The sequence below is a fragment of the Colobus angolensis genome, unplaced genomic scaffold, assembly GCF_000951035.1.
Source record: "Colobus angolensis palliatus isolate OR3802 unplaced genomic scaffold, Cang.pa_1.0 Scaffold241, whole genome shotgun sequence".
Lineage (NCBI taxonomy): Eukaryota > Metazoa > Chordata > Mammalia > Primates > Cercopithecidae > Colobus > Colobus angolensis.
The window spans coordinates 155130-179315 of record NW_012115611.1 but is presented as its reverse complement, the minus strand read 5'-3'; the positions used below and the strand labels follow the sequence as shown (position 1 = coordinate 179315).

The window sequence follows — 24186 nt, the reverse complement described above, 5'->3', positions numbered from 1 at the left end:
TATAACCCCCAATGGGGTTTATTGGGACAGCCCATCATAAGTCAAGGAGCATTTGTAGTTTTAATCTCTTCGGATTTGAAAATGAAAAATATACACAAAGCTATATTACCAAAAACATTTTCCTTTACATATGAAATAAATTCATCTCTTGTTTTAGAGTTAATGATGAAGATGTCAGACTAATGTTATGGGACACTGCAGGTCAAGAGGAATTTGATGCAATTACAAAGGCCTACTATCGAGGTAAAACACAGGATTGATTTATTTATTTTGTTTGGGCACATTATTTTGGCTAAATAACTAATTTTGCTTTCTTTGTTTCCCATATAAGCGTTTCTCTCGAAGAATAGTTAAAATAATTTCAAAGTATTTTTTAAAACCCCAGTTCATTATTCTTCTAAAGATCTTGTATGTTAGCAAATAACACCTGGTACTGTAGACAGTTTGTCTCTGCCTTAGAATTATGTGACTCATGTAGGCATTCCCAGGCCAAATCAGTAAGAAGCTCTTAAATGCCGACTTTGACCCCAAGAAAATGACTGTATAGTCAGAGAGTGGAAGCTAACATATGAAAAAGTAAAGCCCTGGCAAATAAGATGGCATTTATTATGACACATGAAGTCGCATGGTAAAGCCTTTTCAGTGTTGTAGGAGTTCAGAGAAGTGTGAGACACCTGTGAAAGGAAGGAACCACGACTAAAGAATTTAAGGCTCTAAAATGTGGGCTAAAATTTTTTAAGAGGCTAAAATAAACTTCCGAATGGAACTTAAAAGTTTCCTTTAACATCTTCTTATAAAATTTTGCCCTTTTCTTTTGGAATTTAAAACACCACTTTCAGTGTTCCTGTAACTCAGCTGCCAATAGTGATTGAAGTGAGAGAACACAGTAACAAAAGCTTGGTGGAATACCATGTAGCATTATAGCCTGCTGATGCCAAGTAAATATTAATTGGTCATTCATATTGACAAGCATTTAATACTCTACATTTCACAGATGCTGTGGGAAATAAAAAGGCACAGCTGACATACTGATTATTCCTTCTATGACGTCCCCCTTTTCTGAACTTTTCACCGTGTCATAATTAAAACGTGTTTCCTAAAGATACAACTTCCTCTGCTGCCTTCTCTAAGGGAGGCTTTTTACCCATATCCCTGCATACTCACATTATTCAAGACTTAAAGGATGTTGGGCAGAAGATGTCTTGTTTCTTACTACTGCTTCCACACCATTCCTCCTCTTTTCTCCTTCAAAAACCTTAGCACCTTGAAAGTCCAGGTCATGAGACTTTTACCCATCACTAATCCTCCTGCTTGCAATGGTCCATCACCTTCCTTTATCCCTCCTTTGTGATAACATTGGCATCTGGCTCAGTTTCTTCTCCACAGTTGTTTGGGTTACTTTTTGAATATTCAGCCTGTTGCTCATTTCCTTGTTGTTTTCAAGGCCAACAATTGTTTCATTACCCCAAAATCTAAACCTCTATAGTCTCCCACTCTGACCACTACTGCCTATGCTTGTGGCTTGCTAACTTTAATACCCAGACTGTCTTGAAACCATCAAGAGCTTCTGTGTTCATTGACCCTACTACTTTTTAAATATGACTTTCCTCATGGCTTTACTTCTTTCCTTCCTCAATTTAGTTTTTCTAGTCCTGTAAGCATTTGCTTGCAAGGACCTTTAACTCCCTGACCTGCAATTTCTGCATAATACTTGCTCAGCAAAATGCCCAACCCAGTTAAACCCGACTATCTACCAGTCTGTATCCAAGCACCTGAACCATATACAGAATATCAGACAACCATTCAGACTGAACTTTAAAGCTACCATCACATAACATTAATGAGTATGGAGTGCTGCCAGGCACTCTCAGTGTTCTTTACTCAAGTCTCTGTCATTTTCCAAAAGAGCTCTTTTGTGTTTTCTCTTGCCTTCACCTTGGGAATCCCTTCCTCCTCTCCACTCTCTGCCGATTTCTTTGCTTCACTCTTTGAGAAAATAGATGGAATCAGTGAAACTGTTTTATCTTTCCCACTATCAGATCACGTTCTTGGTTAAAACTCTTCAGCATCGTATACACAGGACTTCACAACTGTGTTTCTCCTTGTCTGTCCAGCGTCATCTGCTGATTCCTCACTTGTACTTCACCCTTGAGAAATCCCCCATTTTTTTCTTTTCTTTTTACACTATGCCTCGAATGCTTTCTTATCTCACCTGTTGGCTCAAGTGAATTTAGTTGTCCTTAGGAGACAGTATCATTTTGGTTCATTTTTTTATAAAGTGAAATTCTACTGGTTCATCACACAGTCTCATTTTACTTATCAGATGCTATAACTTTATACTCTGACCTTAAGTAATGGATGAAATTCTGTATACACACACACACACACGCATATATATATTTAATATATATACTTTATATGTGTGTATATATGTATACCTATTACATATATACATATATTAAGTGTATATATGTATATAAGTGTATATGTGTGTGTGTGTGTATATGCATAAAGTATATATATTTATAAATGCAAATATCTATATATGTGTATATGTACACATATATTTATAAATATAAACAGATGTATATATACACATACATATATGTATGTGTATGTAAACATGTCTGTGTACATATGTACACATATATGTATATGTGTGTATATATACATATATTATATTTATAAATATAAATGATTTTGCTTAAAGGTTTTTGCTCTGTGAACTAGAAGCCCCAGGAAGGTAAGATCTACCTTGTTTTTAGTTGCCCCCATGACTGTTTCTCTAGATTTGAAGTTTTATTCAGAAAATGTATATTAAGTGTCTCCGTTGTTCTAGGGATATAATAGGCATAGTAAACCTTGCCCTGGCTTCTTTGTCTTAACTTGTATTTATATTCATGTAATAACATTGCTTAGAAATATATCTGAAAAGTTTCCTTTAAGATAATTATCTTTTTTACTTCTTAAATCTCCTTTTGTTTTCTCCTTTTAAATCTACTCTTTGGTATCATAAAAATTAAAATATATTCTATCTTAGTAGAATGCTAGTAGTTGAATACTAAACAGTCCTAAAGAACAGATGATATGGAAGCAGTTATGAATTATTTTTTCAAAGTCTCTTTAAACATCCTGTATTGAAAGATACAGGTTTAATGAAACTGAAATAATAGTTATGTGTACAATGGAAATTCTTCTGACTTCTTCATGGAAGTCGTCTTTAATATGTCACTTTACCCAACTTGAAAGGGAGCCTATGTTTGTGTGTCCTGGATTATCAGAGAAGAAGTACTTGAAAATAGAATAGATATATTGAATAGCAGTATACCAGTATATGTCTCTTGAAGAAATCTATATATATATGAAAGTTCCAAGTGACAGTGTTATGAACTTTTAGGTACAGTTTCATATAAACACATAATTTCTTCTTTTAGGATTTACCACTGATTTTATTGAAGTGGCTTGCTTTTTTATTTACAAATTTATACCAGTTATATAAAATAAATATACTTGAGAAATTGGGTGAATTCAAGTAACTTTTGAATATATAGCTTATTTTTTCACTTTTGAAAACGTAGAATTTATTGTAATAATGACAACTAAGGTTTAATAATTGTACTAACATATAAATGACCAAAGGAGTTGCCTTTCTAAATTGGTACCAAGGAAACTTGACTTCCTCTGCCTGCTCGAAAACACATTTTGGTTTCTTGCCACCACTACTTACCACTATTTACTGTGTACTTTAAGGCCTCCCATCCACAGTAGCTTTGGTTATTCTCTATGGCTACCAGTTTGGATCCTGAGCACCTACATCATGCTGTAAGGTTGAGAATTACGTTTTTACTACCCCAAGCCGTTCTTGGAGTAGATGGTATTGTTTTTTCTCCCAAGGCTCTGTCATTCAAGTAGATGATATTTTAATCAAATTATGAATTTCATCAGCCTTGACAGTATTGATTAACAGGTCTTAAATGTACAGTTTTATTCTTGAGTAAAAGTTATTTGTATTTTTAATGGGGTTATTACCACTACCTTCCCCACACTCAGGAAAAAAGTAAACATAAAACCTACGTGGAAATACCAAAAAGAAGTAGGATTGCTTGAGATTTTCATTATTTTACTTTTATCTACTGAACTTTGTCTTCTAAATTCTCTGCATGAAATGTCTGTTCTTTTTCTTTAGCAGTGGCTCAGGCCTGTAATCCCAGCACTTTGGGAGGCTGCAGCAGGCAGATCACCAGAGGTCAGGAGTTTGACACCAGCTTGGCCAATATGGTGAAACCATGTCTCTACTAAAAATACAAAAATTAGCCTGGTATGGTGGCGCACACGTGTAATCTCAGTACTGGGGAGGCTGAGGCATGAGAATAGCTTGAACCCGGTGCAGTGAGCCAAGATCATGCCACTGCACTCCAGCCTGGGCGATAAAGCAAGACTCTGTCTCAAAAAAAAAAAAGGCCTTAGTAATTTAACTTTTTTTTTTAGCCAACTATATTAAAATGGCAAAGAGGGTGAGATACTGAGACAGGTCCTCAGTTTCGACTTCTTCTTTTTCTAAATGGTAAAAATAAACATTTATCACAATACAATATGAATTAAAGAAAAAACAGCAATTATACATAAAATTGAAAAAACAGTATATTGAACATTATTTTATGTTTTCCCTTTGGGAAACCTCTTTGGGGTTCCATTAAAATGCTTTTGGTTGCTGCCAAAGAAAAGGAATCTCAAACTGGCTTAAAACTACAGAGATTTACTGATTTGATAGAAAAGTCTGGAAATAGCATCCCTTTTAGTTGTTTATTCAGCCTGTAACCTTACTGATTCTCCTGGCTTTGTCTCCTCTCTGTGTGAGGTACCTCCTCATGTTGATTTCCTTTTGGGTTTCAAGATTACCACCAGGAGCAATGAAGGCCACATGCTTTGTTTCCATCCTTGGGGAGAGAGGGTTACTTCCCACCTCAGTGGTTCAGATGCCCTGAGCTTTTCTCTGACTAGACCACCCTTGACCTGATTGCAGTAATGAGAGGGATGTGATTAACTGACTTGGATCACATTGTTCTCCTTGCCACCACCACAACTCCCACCTCCAGCAGAGAATAGGTTTAGTCTACCTAAACCATATGGCTACTATAGAGTGGGGAAAAGGTGTTTTTAGGGAGAGATGCCACCTAGGCAGTCAGACAGTATTTGCTGCTAGTACAGATATAGATAGTGATGAAATTAAATAGAAATAAAAGTAAGAGAAGGTAAGGGCTAGAAAGAATGAATTAAGATACAAATGTAGTGGTAGAAACACTATGCCATATATAGTTATGACTTGCTGATTTAAATCCAAGAAATGTGTTATTAATGATGCATAAAAATCAAACTAAAATTTTAAAAAGAAAAATCTTATTATAGTTCATTTAAAAGACCCATTATATCAAAGCCATTGCTCAGAGGTATGATTATGGACTTGGAATGCTGGCTTAACTGTATCGTGAGAGATTTTGAAACAAGACCTTCTTGTAAATAGGTTACAACAGAGCACAGATTAGGAAGCCTCTGGGATCCCAAATGGTTTCTCTAAAGCTTTTTAGAAAGTCGACTCTAGGCAGTAGGAACCAGTGCTTTTAGTTAGTACAGAAAGATACAGACAACATGAAATAGATTTCTGTGACAGTTTTTTTACTGTTGACTTTGGTTTGTAGGAGAGGAAAAATATCTTTTTCCTTCTACTCTTTTTGGTCCTTGATTGGGTCTCTAACAAAGGATAGATTAACAAGAGAAAAGCTTACAAATTTATTTAATATCAGTTCTATGTGACAAAGGAGCCTTCATAAGGAAATGAAAACCCAAATAAACAGTTAAACCTGAGCATTTTTATACCAGGTTTGAGGAAAAGTGCAAAGTCGTTGAAGAATGTGATAGGACAAATAGGAGCTAAGAGCAGTAAACTGGAGGAAACTTAGCAAGATTCATTAGCAGAGGTTCATTCAGATTCCTTTTGGTGTCCCTCTCTCTTCAGAAATGAGGATTCTCCTTTCCTCTGGGTATAGGGAGGTCACCTCTCACCTGAGGGGCTTATGACCTCCTTCAGGTGAAGGTCAGAAAATCCTTCCTTTGTGAGGCCGAGGTGGGTGGATCACCTGAGGTCAGGAGTTCAAGTCCAGCCTGGCCAACATGGCGAAATCCCATCTCTCCTAAAAGTATAGAAAAATTAGTTGGGTGTGGTGGCACCCACCTAATCTCAGCTACTCAGGAGGCTGAGGCAGGAGAGTCGCTTGAACCCAGGAGGCAGAGGCTGCAGTGAACCAAGATCATACCACTGCACTCCAGCCTGGGCGACAGAGCAAGGCTCCATCTCAAAAAAAAAAAAAGAAAAAGAAAGAAAATCCTTTCTGAATTTTATGACCTGCTTCAGCGGAGAAGGGGCTGGGGGAGATCAAAGTGACCCTCCTGCTTCTGCTGTTTTCTCAAATTCCTTCAGCTTAAAATATTCAGTACATCAAGGTGCCATATTTTAGTTTAGCATGTCCAGAGCCCCATTACTGGTATCTCTTAGATGTGGTTCATCTCTGCCCCTATGAAATTCATGTGCATTCTTTGCCCTGCCACTGGGGGAAGCACAGTTCCTTCCCATTATAGTTCTCTGCTTTTTGTCTGTTGGTTTTGATTTTTCACTCTCACTCTCAGCCATTGCATCTTTCTCAGGCTTGAATCAAGGCATCACTAGTCCCAAATGTCCCCCAGTTGCTGGAAATACATAACATCCTCCTTAATTGGTCTTGCCAGCATCCATTCTTTAAGGTTTGAGAGGAAGGAGGTGGTGCTAGCACCCTCGTCCATCCTACCGCACCTTTTTGCAGGAGAGAGGGTTTGGAGTACAGTACTTCGTCTAAAGAAATTCTTTACAGATCCCTTTTCTTTCTAACCCCCTTCTCATATTAAAAAAAAAAAAAAAAATCTTGACGTGCTTGAGGGAGTTACAGAGTTGTGTAGCAGGATCATCAGCCATTTTCTTTCTAAATTATGCAAATGATGATCTGTCTTATAAATCTTGGAATCTTTTATGTGTTTCATGCTTCATTGGTACCTCAGTCAAATTTTTTTTTTTTTTTTAAAAAGGGTGGAGGGTAAGGTGTCATCTTTTGAGCTTTTTAAAATAAATATTAGAAAGGGCTTTTTGGTTATTAGGATTTTTCCAAACATAAAAGAACCATGATGAATCACAGTTTGACAAAGTATTTTAATTGTCTGAGTGGAAGATGATATTCAGTTAGAGGAAATGGAAACAAGTGGTTGTCCAACATTTGTCAGAATTATTGTAACCATAAAAGTCATCCATAAAAAGTAATCCAGTTGATTTTGTTTCCATTTTAGTAATATATTTAGGTCAAATCAGACAAGGTGGTGCAGCATTTGATATAAAGGCTTGGTATCACGTGAACCGTCCTGCTTTGGAGATTTGTGTACCATTCTTTCTAGAGATTGTAGTTTATCTTCTAGGACTGATTTTTGCGATCTTATTTCAGATTTTTTATTTCCTGCAGTTCTTGTTTTTTGATTTTGTTGTTTATACTGTACAAATCCATTTTTCTCCTGTGGTTTAATAGTCATACATTCTCTTATTCTTAAGGTGATTGCCTTTAACTTAAGGCACTTACTGTCTTAGTTTGAGCATCTCTGTGCCCTCTCACTGCCCCACGTGAGCGGGGCAGGTTTATTTGGGACATGATCGCAGGAAGTATAGTGAAAGACTAGGGAGAATGAGGCAAGGAAGGGAGAAAAACCAGTAAAGTGTTCTAAGTATCACTGTGGGCCACTGGGGCCCAGTCTCCCTGAGGAACCATGAAGAGAGGCCTGAGGAGCCCAGCAAAGGGAGGCTGAGGTGTTACTTCCACCCCACAAGAGGTATTGCTTCCCCCTTGAGGATGTATCAGAAAAGCCCCCAGCAGAACAGCAGAGCCCCCTGCAGCATAGGCTGGAGGTAGGGCAGGAGCAACTGGCACAGGAACTGTCTTCCACTGCTGCACTAAAGCCCGGCTGAGGGGACATGCCATGCATGCGGCCACAGGCCTCAGCTGTAGGGTTTGTTTATTTACCTCCCTTGATTATGTAAACATCTTCCCTTTCTTCACACAAGCACTTTGGCACATTCCCACATTTCTCTGGTCTCTCCCCATTCTGTCCCCTGCTAAATAATTTTGGGGTTGTTGTGGACATACTTTATCTTTTGGTCTTTGATTTTTTTAAATAACGTTGAGCTTTTCTTAATCATTCTTACTGCCTATATCTCTGGCACTATCTGTTTTTTTTTTTTCCCCCATCATATATGCTTCCTCTAAGAGGTTTTTATGGTTAAGTGTCTGAGACCTTGAACACTTGGAAATACCCTATTGTGCCCTCAAATTTAAATGGCAGTGAGCTGGACATAAAGCTGTAGGCTTAAAGGTAATTCATTGAGCTTTATGATAAAGAACAAATTTTTTTCTTTTTCTTTTTTTCTTTTTTTGAGACAGAGTCTCTCAAGTTGGAGTGCAGTGGCACAATCACAGCTCACCGCAGCCTCAACCTTCCAGGCTCAAGCAGTCCTCCCACCCCAGTCACCTGAGTAGCTGGGACTACAGGCGTGCGCCACCACGCCTGGCTGATTTTTGTATTTTTTGTAGAGATGGGGTTTTGCCATGTTGCCTAGGCTGGTCTCGAACTCCTGAGCTCAAGCGATTCACCTGCCTTGGCCTCCGAAAGTGCTGGAATTATAGGTGTGAGCCACCGTGCCCAGCACAGTTTCTTAAAATATGATTACATAATTTTTTAAAAAATTTATAGTTGAGGTAAATATTACAGCTCAAGTACATATAAGTGTATTTATCAGTATACTAATGTGATCTCTTCAGTTTTATTTTCCCACACATTCTGAGAAGGTCTCAGGGTGTCTTTGTCTCTCTCTTTCTGCATTTTGAATAATTCATTTATTATTTGGATTAAAACCTGTTTTTAGGCCAGGCACAGTCACTCACACCTGTAATCCCGGCACTCTGGGAGGCTGAGGCAGGCAGATTGCTGGAGCCCAGGAGTTTGAGACCAGCCTGGGCAACATTGGGAGACCGCATCTCTACAAAAAAACAAATAAACAAACAAAAAGCAAAGAATTAGCTGTGCATGATGGCACGCTCCTGTAGTCCCAGTTACTCGAGAGACTGAGGGCTAAGGGGTCATCTTTTGAGCTTTTTAAAATAAATATTAGAAAGGGCTTTTTGGTCATGTATCACCCCCCGGTGATATATAGATATATAGACTATTTTTGGCTCTAGAGTGTCTTAGATAGCCCAGACATATCTTGAGTCTTAGTAGAAAACTTTTATACCAGAGGGATCTGTAAGGAAGCAGTAGTGGTAAGAAAACATGCCTTGATTTCAGGAAATCCTCTTGACCCCCAGGATGATTTTCTCTTGTTGCTTGCATGCCTGCTTTTATCACCATGCTACCTGAATCAATAGCTAATAATTTATAAAACTGCTTCTTCTAAGAGGTTTCTGCTTATTTTTAGTCTTTGATATTATCAGCCTAAAATGACAGTTGATGGTTAAAATACTGTCAATGGATACAGTATGGGTGGGTAAAATTATGTAGTTAAACAGGGTAAAACTAAGTTTCCCCCACCTCTCTCTCTCTCCCTCTCTCTCTCTCTATATATATATATGTGTGTGTGTGTGTGTGTATGTGTGTGTATATATATATATATATATATATATAACTCTCGGTATTGGCTTTCGAATTATGTTCCTTAGGATCGCTGGTATTCTACTGAAATAAAATAATACAATTTATTTAAAAAGTGAATAGAATGAGCAAATTATGATTTTTTCTCATAAATTTTTCATAAATCCTTGCTGAAAGAAACTAAGCAAATGACAAATTTTTCTGAAATCTGCACTGAAAGAAATTAAGAAGCAAATTAACAAGAAGAATTTGGCAAAAACCTCTAATTTTAGTTTACTATTCTCTCTAGCCTTTATAATGGAATTAAATCAGTATTTTATGGTATTCCAAAAAGAATGTGTATGGTTTTGAGGGTACTTTGACAGTTGAACACATTTGAGAACCACTGTTTTTGGTAAAAATGAAAATAGAGTTTATATGTTGAAAAGTAAAGAGGAGTAGTACAAAGATGAGTTCAACATTTATTTACATAAAAGTTGTTTTGAGTGGATAAAAGTTGCCCCCATTCTGCATGAGACTGTGTTATTAATGTAAATGTAATATGTTAATGTCAATAACTTGATTGATTGATTGATTTATTGACTGAACTTACAGGAGCCCAGGCTTGTGTGCTCGTGTTTTCTACCACAGATAGGGAATCTTTTGAAGCAGTTTCCAGTTGGAGAGAGAAAGTAGTAGCTGAAGTGGGAGATATACCAACTGTACTTGTACAAAACAAGATTGATCTCTTGGATGATTCTTGTATAAAGAAGTAAGATGGCTACTTTTGGGGGAGGAGGGACAGTAATTCTATAAAGTTAAGACATTTTAATTTTTGCATAGTTTTACAGGATCTAGGAAAAATTCTATACTTTCATTTTGAAGGCTTTAATTACTTAAATATTTTAATTTACTTAAAATTTCTATGAGCTATTCTGTGTGATTGGTTTGGGTTAAAAAATTCATTCTGATTCCTAAGTAGAGAAAATTAAAGGAATAAAATTTGAAGGCTCTTTTAGAATTTCTTGTTTTTGCACAAGAAATCTAATTCTTCATGTTAAGTCAAACCTTAATATACTAAGAATGTTAAGAAAAGCATCCCTAGATTTTGTAATATCCAGAATAAGTAGCTATTCTTGTTGATGAATTTTAATTAAGGGTTCAGATTCATATTGTTTTGTATATTCAGAACTCTTATGCTCAAATTTGTAATTTCTGTTTATAAATATTTACTCATTGCATTATTAATATTTTTGCTAGCTTTGAAAATATTTGCTTGGTTTTTACCTTTTTTTTAAATCTTCTTATGTTATCTGTTAATTTGGGTTAACAAATTAACCCAAAACTTAGTATCTTAAAACAACAGACATCTATTATATCACAGTTTCCGTAGGTCAGGAATTTGGGAGTGGCTTAGCTGGTGGTTTTTCATGAAGCTGCAGTCGAGATGTTGGCTAGGACTCTTCTCACAGAAAGGCATCACTGGTGCTGGACCATCCATTTCTATGATGGCTTATTCACTTGGCAGGAAGCCTTAGTTCCTTGTCAGATGGGCCTCTCCTGTTCTCACAACACGGCGGCTGTTTCTGCCAGAGTGGGTGATCCAAGAGAGAGCACGACAGAAGCCACAGTGTTTCTTATGGCCCAGTCTTAGAAGTCACATACTGTCCCTTGTATGTTAGTGGACACCCAGACCAACCTTGATTACAGTGTCGGAGGAGACTACCCAAGGGGCTGAAGACCAGAAGCCAGGGGAATAGCGGGAGCCTATGGGGTATGTTTACAACTCTCTAATGACATTAATATCAGGAGTCCACAACCAGGACTCCTGATAAAACTAAAATTAGGAGTACAATTTGGAGATACAGTCATTAATATAGTGACTTCGGATTTAGGCAGCAAAATTGTTTCACGGCCAGTAAGAATAAAATAAATAATTCGCTATAAGATTTTTAGAGTTTAACTACAGGTGTTCGTAGGAGGAGAGAAAATTAATTAAAATATTATATAAAGAAAAGTGATATTTTCTTATTTTAGGGCTAGAGATTAATGACTTTATAGAAAAGTCTTCTGTGTACACATACGGTATAATAGTTGGTGTTTATTTCTCAAGAGTAGTGAAGACTAAAATCAGTTCAGGCACTAAGTGAAAACAGCTTTCAACTGATTTTACTTAATTGGGCATTGATATCAAGCTCCTTTAAAAAGAAATATGAAAATTTTCTAAAAGATCTGATCCCCCTTCCCTGCCAAACTGTATTCAGTAAATGTAATTAAAAGTGATTTAAAAAACAAGCCATCAGAAGGCATCTTTGTAAAGTTTTTTTTTTTTTTTAATTGATGTGCAGTGAGGAAGCTGAGGCACTGGCAAAAAAGTTAAAGTTAAGGTTCTACAGAACATCAGTGAAAGAAGATCTAAATGTGAATGAAGGTAAATTGCCTTTTAAGGATACATATTGCAAACAAAATTTTATTCTTGCACTTTTAAAATTGTGTTGTTTAGAAATTATATTTATAATGAGAACAAGTCTTTTTGTCACCTAACATTAAGTAGAATTTAAAGGCATTCTACTTTTTTTCATTAGTGCTTAATTATTTACTAATGCCCTTGAATACTTTTCATCCTGGTGAGGTTTTCCATTTTACTATTATCTTTGAAAAATGTAAGCTATGTATGTAGAGTATATGCAGTGTATGTAGAGTATATGCAGTGTATGTAGAGTATATACATATGTGGTTTTGATGCCTACCCGTTAAAAATAACTTAGTTGTTTTAGAACTCCACGGTGTCGATATTCCGCTAGGTAGTTACAATGACTTTAATTTGTTTAATAGTATTTCCTAGTTTAAGAAAGTGAAATTAGAGAAAGATGATCAGTTATTTTTCTCATTCTAGAATTGCCAATTATTTAGACTGCAGCTAGATATTCTCTTGGATGTCTGTTTTGGATACTTTTCTTCACATAAAGAAAGTAGACATCTTTTCAAGACTGAGTCTGTTTAGTGTTGTTTAATATTAATCACTATTCAGACACTTAGAAGAGCCAATCACTGCAAGTATTATTTCACTCATTTACTAATAAAATACCATTACACATTTGTTAATATTATCATTGTACTCAGATACTGCCCAAATAATTTTTAAAAGTTGAATTTTTAACTAGATTGTATGCTCCTAATTCTAACTTTAAATTTGTTTAGTAAGTATAAATATTATAAATGATGTGAAATAACAGATTTACATGCATAAATCATTGACCTGGTTCTGGATGTTTTCTTTTTATTCTAGTTTTTAAGTATTTGGCTGAAAAATACCTTCAGAAACTCAAACAACAAATAGCTGAGGATCCAGAGCTAATGCATTCAAGTAGTAACAAAATTGGTAAGTACCTAGGAAATGTTAGCCCATATTTACTTGGTAAGGTTGTTTTCCATTCATTTTTATTATATTTACTTGAAAAAATACATATAATATGCTAATTTCTTTCAGAAATGTGATTTAAAAGTGATTATTAAATTGATAACTCTGATTATTAAACTGATAAGTATCAGGTCTCTTGTAAAAAGGTATATTGCGTTAATGGTTTTTTTTTTTGCCATTGAATTTTATAAATCCATTTGATAGATTAAACACAGCAGAGATAAAGACTTTTTGTAAAGATCTGTCCTGTATATAAAGGAGCTTTATAACACTTATTCTTCTGAATCTGTACTTATACTAGCTCTTACCTTTTCCTTTTCTTACCATCTTGCTTATTACCCATTACTAATTTTGCTTTTTCTTATGTTAAATGCTAGCAAAACTTTAGCATTCCCTGAAAAACAAGTGTGTTGTATTCTCTTACACAATAACTGCCTGACCATGTCTCTCTTCTTGCTTTGGATTCCAGGAAAATGAGAGCCAAAGTTGCTGGTTCTAAATCTTTTGTATAGTCTCTTAAGGAATTCATATCTGTATTCTGTCCCCCTTCAGTACATACATAGAAACACATTTTCTAGACCTGTTTTAACTTAGATTTTTCCTGGATTCTGGCTTTTTTTTTTTTTTTTTCTTCCTGACTTCGCCATTTTCATTGCAAAATTTCTTGCCATCAGAGACCTTAAATGCTTTGTGAACACAGGACACTTACAATAAGCCTCTACCTGGTGTGGTCTCCTTGGCCCTACTCTTGTCTTCTTCATATCTAGTGATTAATGCTTTATCTAATAAGACTTATTGGGGAACAAAGTAAATGCAGATTCTCTTCATTCCAACATTTAAAGATGGTTTTGCCCTTCCTTCTGTGTAGCCTCCTGACACACCATTACATATGTACCCCATTTACTGGTTCTCTCAGAGGTCTTGATCTTTTCTGAGTATGCCCCATGCTTTCTTGCTTCTTCACTTTTGGTCATTTTTTTTTTCTTCTATTAAGAATGACCTTTTTTCCATCTTTTGTCGAAGGAACACTTCATTCCTCAAGGCCTTTCTAGAAAGTTCTCAGTTGTGTATCTGCCTGCCTGAAGAACACACAGCCTCTGTACTTTTTCTTTCTTTTTTTTTTTTTTTTTAATTAAAGAAACACGCTCTCACTGTGTTGCCCAGGCTGGTTTTGAACTCCTGGGCTCGAGTGATCCTCCTGCCCCGGCTTCCCAAAGTGTTGGGATTATAGGTGTGAGCCACTGCCCAGCCTCCATCTTCTAAAAGAATAGACATCTAAGTCCAGGGCATTGCCAAGTGCCCAGTTCTACCTTCTTCATGTAGTTTTTCCTTTCTTATGTATCAGATGAAATCTGTCCTTCCTTTGAACCTTCTGTAAGATTTTGTCTCTTTTATGACACAACATATAATTTCATATGGCATTACTTGTTTACTGTCTTGTCTTATTACATTGTAAACTTCTTGTGGGTGAGAATTGGTCTTAGTCACCTTTGTATCCCTGACAGTGTCTTTGGCCCAGAATTTTGTGTGTCATGGATGCTAAGTCATTCATAAATTGAAGGTTTCATTTTGTGAATACCACAGTTCAAAATGGAAACTATAAAGTTCTTTATCTTCTAGCTACTCATCACTTTTATCTGTGGGCCACTTTTTTACTGTTTTAGCACAAGTAGGAAAAACCTACCTTACTAGTATTAACACAGAATCTCACAAATAGCTGGGTGTGGTTGCTCGTGCCTATAATCCCAGCTATTTGGAAGGTTGAAGCAGGAGGATTGCTTGACGCCAAGAGTTTGAGACCAGCTTAGACAACATAGCAATATCCTCTCTCTTAAAAAAAAGGAAAAATTAGCTGATGGCACATTCCCGTGCCTGTAGTCCCAGTTACCCAGGAGGCTGAGGCAAGACTGCTGGAGCCGGGGAGTTAAAGGCTGCAATGAGCTATGATTGCACCACTGCACTCCAGCCTGGTGACAGAGCAAGACCCCATCTCTTTAAATTAAAACACACACAGCCCACAGCCCTCACAAATACTGTTGTTACTGTTGTTAACTAAAAGTTAGGTATTCTTGAGGAAGTGACATGATGTGAAGTTAATAAGTTATTAAAATTATTGTATTTGCCAGGCACAGTGGCTTACGCCTATAATCCTAGCACACCTGTAATCTCAGACGGGTGGATTGCCTGAGCTCAGTAGTTTGAGACCAGCCTAGGCAACATAGTGAAACCCTGTCTCTACTATAAAATACAAAAAATTAGCCGGGCGTGGCAGCGGACGGCTGTAGTCCCAGCTACTCGGGAGGCGGAGGCAGGAGAATCACTTGAGTCCGAGAGGCGGAAGTTGCAGTCAGCTGAAATCATGTGACTGCACTCCAGCCTGGCGACAGAGCGAGACTCCGTCTCCAAAAAATAAATAAATAAAATTATCATATTTACTGATTTCAAATGTCAAAGATAAATTGTTAGTCAAAAGATGCAGAACATTGTGTAGAATATGCCACAACTTAGGTAGGAAAGAGAATATGTATGCATTTTAGCTTATATATGCATAAACTGTATCTGGAGGGGTAAGTAGGAAGAGTAATAACATGCATACCTTAGGGGAGGAAAACTGGCAAGGGGTGAAAATCTGGGTGAAAAAGAGCCCTAATGTGACCTCTTTTATAGCCTTGGAACTTTGTACCATGTGTATTAGCTATTAAAACTAAAACAAAAGCTTTAAAATCATAAATCTGCGTCCATTGATGTATGAATGGATAAGCAAAATGTGGTATATACATGCAATGGAATATTATTCACCGTTACAAAGGAAGGAAATGCTTCAGTGTTCTAACGTCGGATGAACCTTGAAGACATTATGCTAAATGAAGTAAGTCAGTCACAAACAGACACTATTACTCCATTTATATAAGGTAGAGTAGTTAAAATCATAAGAGACAGAAGATAGAATGGTGATTGCTAAGGTCTGCAGGGAGGGGAATGGGAGTTACTGTTTAATGGGTATGGAGTTTCAGTTTTAAAGATGAAGAGTTATGGAGATGGACAGGGGTGATCGTTCCACAACGTTACAAATGTATTTAATACCCCTGAACCGTATGCCTAAAAATGGTCAAGATGGTAAATTTTGTTGGATTTTACTGCAATTTTAAAGATACTGTAAATACTTGAAAGTATTACTTTTACTAACAAGCTGGATGCAACAGGTAACTCTGAGGCGTGTCAGTGGCAATCACTGTTTTCCCTCAATTTATACAGGTGTGTTTAATACATCTGGTGGGAGTCACTCGGGTCAGAATTCAAGTACCCTCAATGGTGGAGATGTCATCAATCTTAGACCCAACAAACAAAGGACCAAGAAAAACAGAAATCCTTTTAGCATCTGTAGCATACCCTAAGATGTTTTGGGAGGAAAATAATTGAATTACATTGTGCAGTTCATTAAGAAACCCATCCAGCTGTCATGGTATGTTACAAGGTTTTCAGCAGACTTTGCACCTAATGGCTCTCTGAAAGTGACAGACTTAAATATTGCTCTGCAGTGTTTTTCACAATGTAGAGTGAGACCTCTGGTGGAAAAATTATTGCCCTGTGGACTCCTTTAATTTTTTTTACATTAGACGAAGCTTCTCCTATTTTTAAACGAATGCTATAAGAAATTTCAAACACAGGTTTTGCTGAATTTTAAATGCTGGAAAACATAAATGAAATGCCTAAATATAGTGTTACAGATTTTAATACTATGGATCAAGGAAAGATAGCATTCTTTTCCTGAAATTGATCATCTAGCTTTCTGCGAAATAATATTGAATCTGAATACTTTCACAAAATAATACTGAAAGGTAAACCCTAAATCTTGCCAGCCTGCATTAGTATTTTGGCATTGGTACTTGTGCAATATCTGTGTAATGTAGAATGTGAGTTGTGCATGCAGATGTCTGGTACTGGAGTAAGCTGAAGGTATGTGCATTATTTAAGAAAATGTACATTCTAATTCACTTATAAAACCATTTACATATTGTGTATATGTTTTTATTTTCAAATGAGAAACTCTAGACATATATTTTGCAAAATGAGCTTGGGTTTAAAAAGTGCTTTGTGCCAAAAATATCATACCTAATTTTTATAGTGCTTTACTATCAGAATTTATAGTTTATTATATCTTTTAAAAGCAGTAAGCAGTTTTCATCTGACAGCATAGATAAGTATTTGGAGTATAGGAGGAGTATAGGAATTTGAATGCTAGAGCATCTCCCAGGTGAGCCTTATTGCAAAATCTTTTTGGTATAGTCACCCATAAGCATGGTGAGCTCCTGCTGTCATCAGGTCAGCCAAAGCCCCTTAAGAAGGTACACAGCACATCTGTAATCATTCAGGAGGTCTTGTGAAGTGTGGTGATGCATCTAACACCTTTTGCTGCTCACTGAGAACCCAGCTTTGAACTTACAAGATTATACTAACCATTTTTAAAGTGCACAAAAATATTATTATTAGTCTTAACTAAAATTACAGATTTTATAATGCCCTGCAACTCTAAACCATCCTTTTGTTTACACATTTTTGTATGGTATTTTAAGATTATCACTTCAAAATTTCTATAACCTTCAGTTTGTATAGCACTTTCTCAGGAGGTGTCAGTCCCACATACAAAATCATTTCTTTTACAAAATGATTTAACATGTAATCATGTGTCAGAGCAAAAATTTTGTCACTTGGGACAATAGCTTTCCAGCTAAGATAATTGCGTGAACTCTGTGAAAACTGATTATCACTCATCAATGGCTTTATTTTTAACCTATAAATAACCCCTTTCAATATACCTGGTTTTTACAGCATTTCAAAATATGTAAAAATAACTTTTCTTGGAAAATGTGTCATGAAGTCATTTTTCATTATTTGTACTAAAAAATGTTTTACGTGCGCCTTTCGTGTTGTTGTTTTTTAAGTCTTCCATCTGCACTCCTAATGTTGAGAAAATCAAATTTCCTGGGTGTGTCCTTATTAAGTGATCAAAAGTAAATGTTCTCTTTGCTATTTTAGATTGAAAAATAAAAAAACTAAAAAGAGTAAATTTCGCTTTTCATTATATTGAAATGATCTGGCATTATCTATTTCACAGTAATATAAAATGTTTATTTTTATGTCACCAGTTGTCACTACTCTCATTGCTGACAATGACATAGGTTTTGGGGGCAAAACTCAGTTCCTAACAGTGGATACTGCTAATGAGTCATCTTTTCTACTCTCTTCAAATTGTCTCTTTAATTTTTGCACAAAATAATATTTTGCAGTAAATAATCTTTTGGTCTTTATTGGCAGAAAAATCGCTTGTTATATGTGTTCTAGTTGTTTTTCATATTAGTTGTGTGGCTAAAGGCATGTTACCTATATCTAAAAAAGTAATCTCTGAGGATAGTTGCAGTTCCTGTAATATTTGCAATATAATTTTATGTATTTAGTTTTATCTTTTTTAAAATAAGAACTGAAGAGAGATCTTTGTTACATATTTGAATTTTTAATTTGCACTGCCGTATTTTAAAACTAACCATAATTAGTCATTTAAAATAATTAAGTAGGTCTGAAAGTCAGCCATATGTTACTTTCTCAATTTAATCAATTCTTAAAGCCTTCAAAAATTGACATTTTTTTCCAAGACCCTTCATTCTCTTAAATAACTCTAATTATTTTATGAAACCATGTATACTGAAGAAAAACTTTGCCAAGATTCCAGGTGATTGTGCATTTGTGCTCTAATCTACTTTTTTAACATTACGGCTAATCTTTTGCACAGACATATTGCTGTGGAATAATTGCCGTATTTCCAAGTTCCTCAGGTTTCCCTTTCCTTTTCTAGTCGCTATGAATTAAATAGTATACAGAATAACCCACATAAGGCAATATAGTTAAATAAAACCAGGTTAAATTATTTCCTTTGTATCTGCCCAAAGTTGATAGCCCACATGTATTTTTTCAAAATAAAGCTAAAACTACCAAAAAGAGGATGAAAGCTTTCCTCATTATGGAGTGAAGTTTTAGGTGGTTGCGTTAGAAGTTGGCAGTGCAGTGCTCAGAAAGAACTCTCAACATGTACTCCTTGGACCTGTGAGTTTTAGGAAATTGGACCTTTTCTGAAGACGTTAGAATAGGGAGTTGGCTTAGGACCTAGTGTCCCAACTTAGTGTTGGACCCTTTTAATATAAGATATTGTTAATTATTAGCATCCTTTTCAAAACCTTTGGAATAGTTACTGGTAACCTGATAAAATGTTCCCATTAATCTATCGTTTGTCTGTCTGTTTCTCTGAAAACAAAATGAACTGATGAGGTGAAAGCTTGTTCCACGTGGCACCTACCTAATGAACAGGACTTAGTTTTAACTGTTAAGAATGTCATGTGTACTATTGTCACTCCTTACGTTTTCAGCTGTAAAACATGTAAGTCTGTCATCATACAGATGAATTCATTTGCTAACAAAATATTTAAAACCGGCAGTAGACTCTGAAATATTCAAACTCCTGGCTAACCGGATGATTTGGCTATAATAATCTTTATTAGGTAGTACTTCTTTTCATCTCTCTCTCAAAATATCTACAGTAGGATGTTAGTAAATGGTCTTTTAAAAATTTGGGATAAAAGGAAAACTGAATTCCTTCTATATTTTTGTTACTAATAAATAATGCTTTTGTAAATTTGAATGGAAAACCACTTGTATGTATTGCTATTTGGTTGCAGTTATACTCTGGAGCTTAATTTAAAACACACTACTCAAAAATTTCATGAAGGATGAATTCCAGTAATCAAAAAATAAATGCATTTCAAAGCTAAAATTTTGTGTGATATGTATGATTGTATCAACAGTGTGGAACTAAATAGTAAAATATGTAATGCAACTTCTTTAAAGATCAAAGCAACCTAAAATTATTTCATATTTCAGATAATCTGCCAATATGTAATAACCTCATTATATTGAAAGCAGTGCTAACAAGAAATGGCAGGAGGGCTACCCTAAAATTGTATATTATATGCTGGGAATGGTATGGAATTGAGATAGGGCAAAACATACTCTATATGCACTTATAGTCTATATAAAAGACAATAGTTTAAATGAGGGTAAAAATGTGACTCAGGAGATTGATCATCATTTGAAAATAAATTATACTCCCATTCTTATAAATAAAAATACATGTTAAGAATCAACACATTGGCCAGGCACAGTGGCTCATGCCTGTAATCCCTGCACTTTGGGAGGCTAAGGCAGGTGGATCACAAGGTCGGGAGTTCGAGACCAGCCTGGGTAATATGGTGAAACCCTGTCTCTACTAAAAATACAAAAATTTAGCCAGGCATGGTGGTGTGCACCTGTAGTCCCATCTACTTGGGAGGCTGAGGCGGGAGAATCGCTTGAACCCAGGAGGTGGAGGTTGCAGTGAGCTGAGATCGTGCCACTGCACTCCAGCCTGGGCAACAGAGCAAGACTCTTTCAAAAAAAACAAAAAGAAACCTCACGAAGTAAATGAAAGAAACTATAGAAACTGCCTCCCTAGAATATATTCTTCACTAAACGTCTACAAAATGTTTGTTCCCTTTCCTTCACAGTCTCTTTTCTCTACCTCATACTCCACAGTGTTCCTTGCTACAGTGGATATGTCTTCCACTTGTCAGACAGCCTGGGTGACAGAGCGAGACTCAAAAAAAAACAAACAACAACAACAAAAAAACTGGAGATTCCCTGCCCTTTAGATGTGGCTGTAGGTACAAAATGCTGGAGACACTGCAAACCAGGGTCCCCAAGCAGCTTGGAAATGTGGATCATAGCTCTTCAAGTCTGTGATCAGAAATTAATGACCTCCAAAAAGAAACTCCATTGCAAAAAAAAATGGGAAAAATAATGCTAAGAATACCAAGGTCAAGGAGGCAGAACCAGAATAATTTGTGGTAGAAAAAGTCCTGGGCTGATGTGGAAGCCATGGGAAGCAGGGAGCAGTAGTATTTCCCAGAGTGGAAGGGATTTACGAATGCTGACAGTACTTGAGAACTTGAAGAAAACCTGACTATCCATTTCTTAATTTTCAAAAACCTGGTCAAGAAAAAAATGATGCACACAAAAAAATCATCTCACAGCCTGATGACAGCAAATCAGAGTCTGCTAACAAACCAAGTGGCTTTGCCATAGATAGAATTAATGTATCCCATGAAATGGAAAGATTTAAATAAGGCAGAGTTGGAGCTGGCAAAGGAAGTAACATAAATGTCTTCAGATTGTAAGTGCTTTTTATAAAGAGACTAACTTGGCATTTTTGTAGAGAAAAAGTAGTTCAATATTGCTTGCATTGAGAGAGATATACATATATAAAATCAGTTTGGATCCTGATTTGGTTTTTCAGTGTGAAGAATACCTACATTCAAATAAAAATTGATGTGTTCATTTCAAAATAGTATCCAGGGAAGTTGTTGCATTTTTTGTATATCAATAGGACTAGTTACTTTAAATAAATAAGTGTTCTCTAGTTGCTTCACTTTATCACAGATAAAAGAAGAATCAACACACTGGCCAACCTTTTTAGTAAACAAAATGCAAACTAAGTGTTAATGCTCAGTGCTGGAAAGAGTTCAGTGAAATAGCTATATTTTAATTACTGAAAAAAGTATAAATTGCTATAACCTTTGTACAAAAAATTTTTAATAAGTGTGTGAGGCCATGAAAATGTCTGTACCCTTTGATCCAATATAATTCACTGCTGGGCCTTTATACAGAGAAAATCGAAAACAAAAGAAGGAAAAAGCCCTGCGTACAAAAATATGTTGCAGTAATAGCAACAAGCTGGAAGCAACCTAAATGTCCGTAAGATGGGAATGGATAAAGAAAGATATAACTACACAAAATAGAGCTCATTAAGTTGACAAGCAGACTTTATATCAGCATCTAACTTTTTAAAAAAGGCAAGTTACAATATAGGAATTCTAGAGAATTGATGCATTTGAGAAAAGATGAAGCAGATACGTAATTGTTCACAGTGGCAAACTATAGGTGGTTTTCTCACATTTTATGTCATAGTTTCTTGTATATCAAAAAATACATTCATATTATGAGACACAGGAATCTTTACATCCAAAATAATTTGATACAGATGCCTTAACATTGCAGAATGAGACAACTTTGGAAAGATTCTTGTTTTGTGATTCCTTTTTATCCCTCTAAGCACAGTGCTTTGTTAACACTGTGTGTGTAGTAAATGTGTGTGCTGCTTAAGGTAAAGAATTTCTAGTCAACTAAATGCCCAAGGTGACTGCGTGATTCCACACCAAAGCACAGGAAAAAGCAGTGATGCTTTTGCCCCTAGCTGAACACTTGTTTTCCCCCACAAACTGTATTCATCCACAGAATAGTGAAATATGCTAGATCCTAGTACAAGACGAGAATTCAATCTAAAAAATCTCTCGATAGATCATTAAAATATTGCTAGTTTTGTTATTCACAAAACTGAAGATACTTGATGGAATATTTTCCTCATCTGAAACAACTGTCAGTATCAACTAAGTGGTTATATCTAACATAAAGAACTAGTTATCAATTAAAATAATATTTTATCATTTTTACACCATATGTATTGTGTAAATGCTGTTGGGTTTGAAGACTAATTGAATTTGCTTTCAGCATTTTGTTGCAGAGTTTTGGTACCAGCTCCTTTAGAATGCTCTAATAGCTTGATGGCCTTGTCAGAGTTTTCAATATTTCTAAGCAGAGTCTCTAATCTTCTCTTAATTTTCTTCTGATCTTCAAGAGCACAGCCAATTACTATGGATTGAAACTTCTGATCAACTGGCCCATGTGGCACCTCAGATGAACATGCACTGTAGAGCGACATTAAATGACTCTTGGCATTTCCCAAATCATCCAGAAACTTATTGACCACCTCATCAATAATCCTTGTGGCATGCTTTAGGGATTCTTGCTGCTGGGGGTTTCTAATTGTTTCTACTGACACTTCAACGGTGAGAGTTCTTCCCATCAAACGGTTTGCAGTCAGATTTAATTCTTCTCTTTCTCCTAAAACATCAATCAATATGAGACATAAACTTATCTGTGTCAAGAACATTAAGGCATTTGTTTGTGACTAAATTTATTATTTAAATATCTCTGCTATGAAATTTTGTTAAAGATACAAGCTAAAATTATAGCATGTAACATTAACTGATGAAATGTATTAGATTATAGACAGAGGTTGTAGAATACTATTTCCTGACAATCTTTATATATGGGATACCAGATGACTTCTCAAATTGGCATGTTTGCAAAAGTTTGGGTAGGTATGCATTTGTAACTGGGATGGAAATCAAGTCTTAACATTTTGAGCAGTAAGCACATATAGGATTTATGCTGGGTACAGCTCCAGAGATCAGATGTCCCAGATCTCTCCATAACGACATGTGCATTTATCAGAATACACTGCCCCAAATTTTGGTTGAGAAAATATAATCATGATAGAAGATAAGCTGGCATCAATACTAGGCACTGACTTCATGCTTCTCCAGATAGAAACAGGACAGTGGTCTTGACCGGCATGAGGAGCTCTATCAACATTTCATTATTTATATGAAAAAGTCAGCAATCTCCTGCTTCTGTAACTTCCTAATTCATTGATCTTTGGGCAGGACAGTGTAGAGACTAGATCATGGCCTACCATGGATGTGTAACCGTTGTGATCTGGATTTAGATTGCTTACTTATCTCACCAGCCACTTGGCCCAGTAACATGTGGCCTGTGTGGCACCACAGGAGCCCAAGTAGGAAGTCCACTGCCGATAAAAAGAAAATCACAAGTGACCTATTCCTACCTATTACATGTTCTTCACATGAAAAAGACAGCACAGGCTAGGTGTGATGTCACATGCCTGTAATCCCAGCACTTTGGGAGGCCGAGGCAGGCAAGATCACCTGAGGTCAGGAGTTCGAGACCAGCCTGGCCAACATGGTGAAACCCTGTCTTTACTAAAAATACAAAAAGTAGCCAGGCGTGGTGGCAGGCGCCTATAATCCCAGCTACTCAGGAGGCTGAGGCAGGAGAATCACTTGAACCCG

At 36.2% G+C, this 24186-nt stretch overlaps 2 protein-coding genes across 6 annotated transcripts in view; one reads left to right on the top strand and one right to left on the bottom strand.

Annotated features, from left to right (window-relative positions):
* The window catches only part of RAB23 (RAB23, member RAS oncogene family), a 34528-nt gene extending 14594 nt beyond the window's left edge, over positions 1 to 19934 (top strand). For all 5 annotated transcript variants that reach the window (XM_011945626.1, XM_011945627.1, XM_011945622.1 and 2 more), the window contains exons 3-7: positions 158 to 243; positions 10306 to 10462; positions 12039 to 12121; positions 12980 to 13072; positions 16367 to 19934. In XM_011945626.1, coding sequence (XP_011801016.1) covers positions 158 to 243; positions 10306 to 10462; positions 12039 to 12121; positions 12980 to 13072; positions 16367 to 16506 — 559 coding nt within the window. In that variant the 3' untranslated portion in view covers positions 16507 to 19934. The remainder of the gene's footprint in view (positions 1 to 157; positions 244 to 10305; positions 10463 to 12038; positions 12122 to 12979; positions 13073 to 16366) is intronic.
* A 1833-nt stretch (positions 19935 to 21767) lies between these two features.
* BAG2 (BCL2-associated athanogene 2) overlaps positions 21768 to 24186 on the bottom strand; it is a 13453-nt gene continuing 11034 nt past the window's right edge. Inside the window, exon 2 of the mRNA XM_011945639.1 lies at positions 21768 to 23189. Coding sequence (XP_011801029.1) covers positions 22743 to 23189 — 447 coding nt within the window. The 3' untranslated portion in view covers positions 21768 to 22742. The remainder of the gene's footprint in view (positions 23190 to 24186) is intronic.